Raw genomic sequence first — 1,485 nt, 5'->3', positions numbered from 1 at the left:
CAAATGCCTGGGGCTCTTACCTGCCGCGTTATCAGCTCAATTCACACGTAATACAGTCAAGCCTACCGAGAAAAATGTATACTTCATCATTCCAAAAGTCATACTGTAGCTGCCCCTCGTTTTCGTTCCATGATGAACACCTCATTTCCCAATAATAAACTAGTGAGGAAGTGTCACTTAGATTTACAGCTTTGCATGGCCTCCAGCGCTATAAATACCCATGCAGTCTTCACTTCCTACTCATCCCATCCTTTAAGAACTCACTAAGCTTGGTAGCTCACAATGGCTACAACCAAGATCGTAGCTCTTAGCTTCATCGTCCTCCTTAGCATTGGATTATCCAATGCTGCAAGGGTAGCTAGATATGTTAGTGCCGGGGGTGGAGGTGGCGGAGGGGGAGGTGGTGGTGGGTCGGGGAATGGTTCTGGAGGGGGGTCTGGCTATGGCTCTGGGTATGGTCAGGCAGGTGGGTCTTCTGGTGGAGCATACGCTAGTGGAGGTGGTGGAGGTGGAGGTGGTGGAGGTGGAGGTGGACAAAATGGTGGATCAGGATCTGGTTCCGGTTCTGGCTCTGGGTACGGTCAAGCTGGGGGATATGGGCCTAACGGTGGTACATATGCTCAGGGAGGCGGACAAGGTGGAGGTGGCGGCGGTGGACAAAATGGTGGGTCTGGGTATGGTTCCGGTTCTGGCTCTGGGTATGGTCAGGCTGGCGGTTATGGGCCTTATGGTGGAGGGTATGCTCAAGGAGGAGGCCAAGGTGGAGGTGGTGGCGGTGGACAAAATGGTGGGTCTGGACAAGGCTCCGGTTCCGGCTCTGGTTATGGTCAAGCCGGCGGATATGGACCTTATGGTGGTGGATATGCTCAAGCAGGTGGTCAAGGTGGTGGCGGTGGTGGTGGACATAGCAGCCCAGGCGGCGATGGATATGGGAGTGGTTCGGGAAGTGGGTCTGGGTCTGCCAAAAGTGGTGGTTATTGGCACCCATAAAACGTCTATAGGAAGATATCAGATGCGAAACCTATTGCGCTGATGCCAACATATTAGACTACTGGTAATATGGTTCGAATGTGTCATGTACTAGAATAATAAGAAATAAATGGCCTTGCATTGGCTGATGTAATAAGATTAGTGGTCTTGCATACTACTACTACCAATGGACGTGTATCACTGTTAATCAATTGGTTTGTTATTTGCCATCTTATATGGAGTGTATATACGAATGTTGCTGACTCTGTTTATGCTGAATGTTGCATAGTACAAATTAGTAGGGCTACCAGCGCTGCTCTCCCTCCTTCTCTGCACGGTAGTACAGTACTATGCAAAGCGTGAGTAGATGAGAGAGCAGGAGAACTAGTAGAATTAGGGCTATCAACGAGCCAAGCTAGTCATAGTGATAAGAGGAGAATGTCAGTTTTGAATGCAGTGTAATGTATTGAGCTGCATGTACTAACTAGTTCATTCAAAAGTTTAAACTGATGTGGA

The 1,485-nt window shown here is 49.0% G+C and overlaps 1 protein-coding gene across 1 annotated transcript; it reads left to right on the top strand.

Moving 5' to 3' along the window:
• The first annotated feature begins 269 nt into the window (after positions 1–269).
• On the top strand, positions 270–1,243 carry LOC133907929 (putative glycine-rich cell wall structural protein 1). Its single transcript, XM_062350055.1, has one exon. It carries the CDS (start codon positions 283–285, stop codon positions 988–990), a length of 708 nt encoding a protein of 235 aa, XP_062206039.1. The 5' UTR covers positions 270–282; the 3' UTR covers positions 991–1,243.
• The last annotated feature ends 242 nt before the right edge of the window (positions 1,244–1,485 follow it).

This window comes from Phragmites australis, chromosome 24 (genome assembly GCF_958298935.1).
Source record: "Phragmites australis chromosome 24, lpPhrAust1.1, whole genome shotgun sequence".
Lineage (NCBI taxonomy): Eukaryota > Viridiplantae > Streptophyta > Magnoliopsida > Poales > Poaceae > Phragmites > Phragmites australis.
This window is presented reverse-complemented; position numbering and strand designations above follow the sequence as displayed.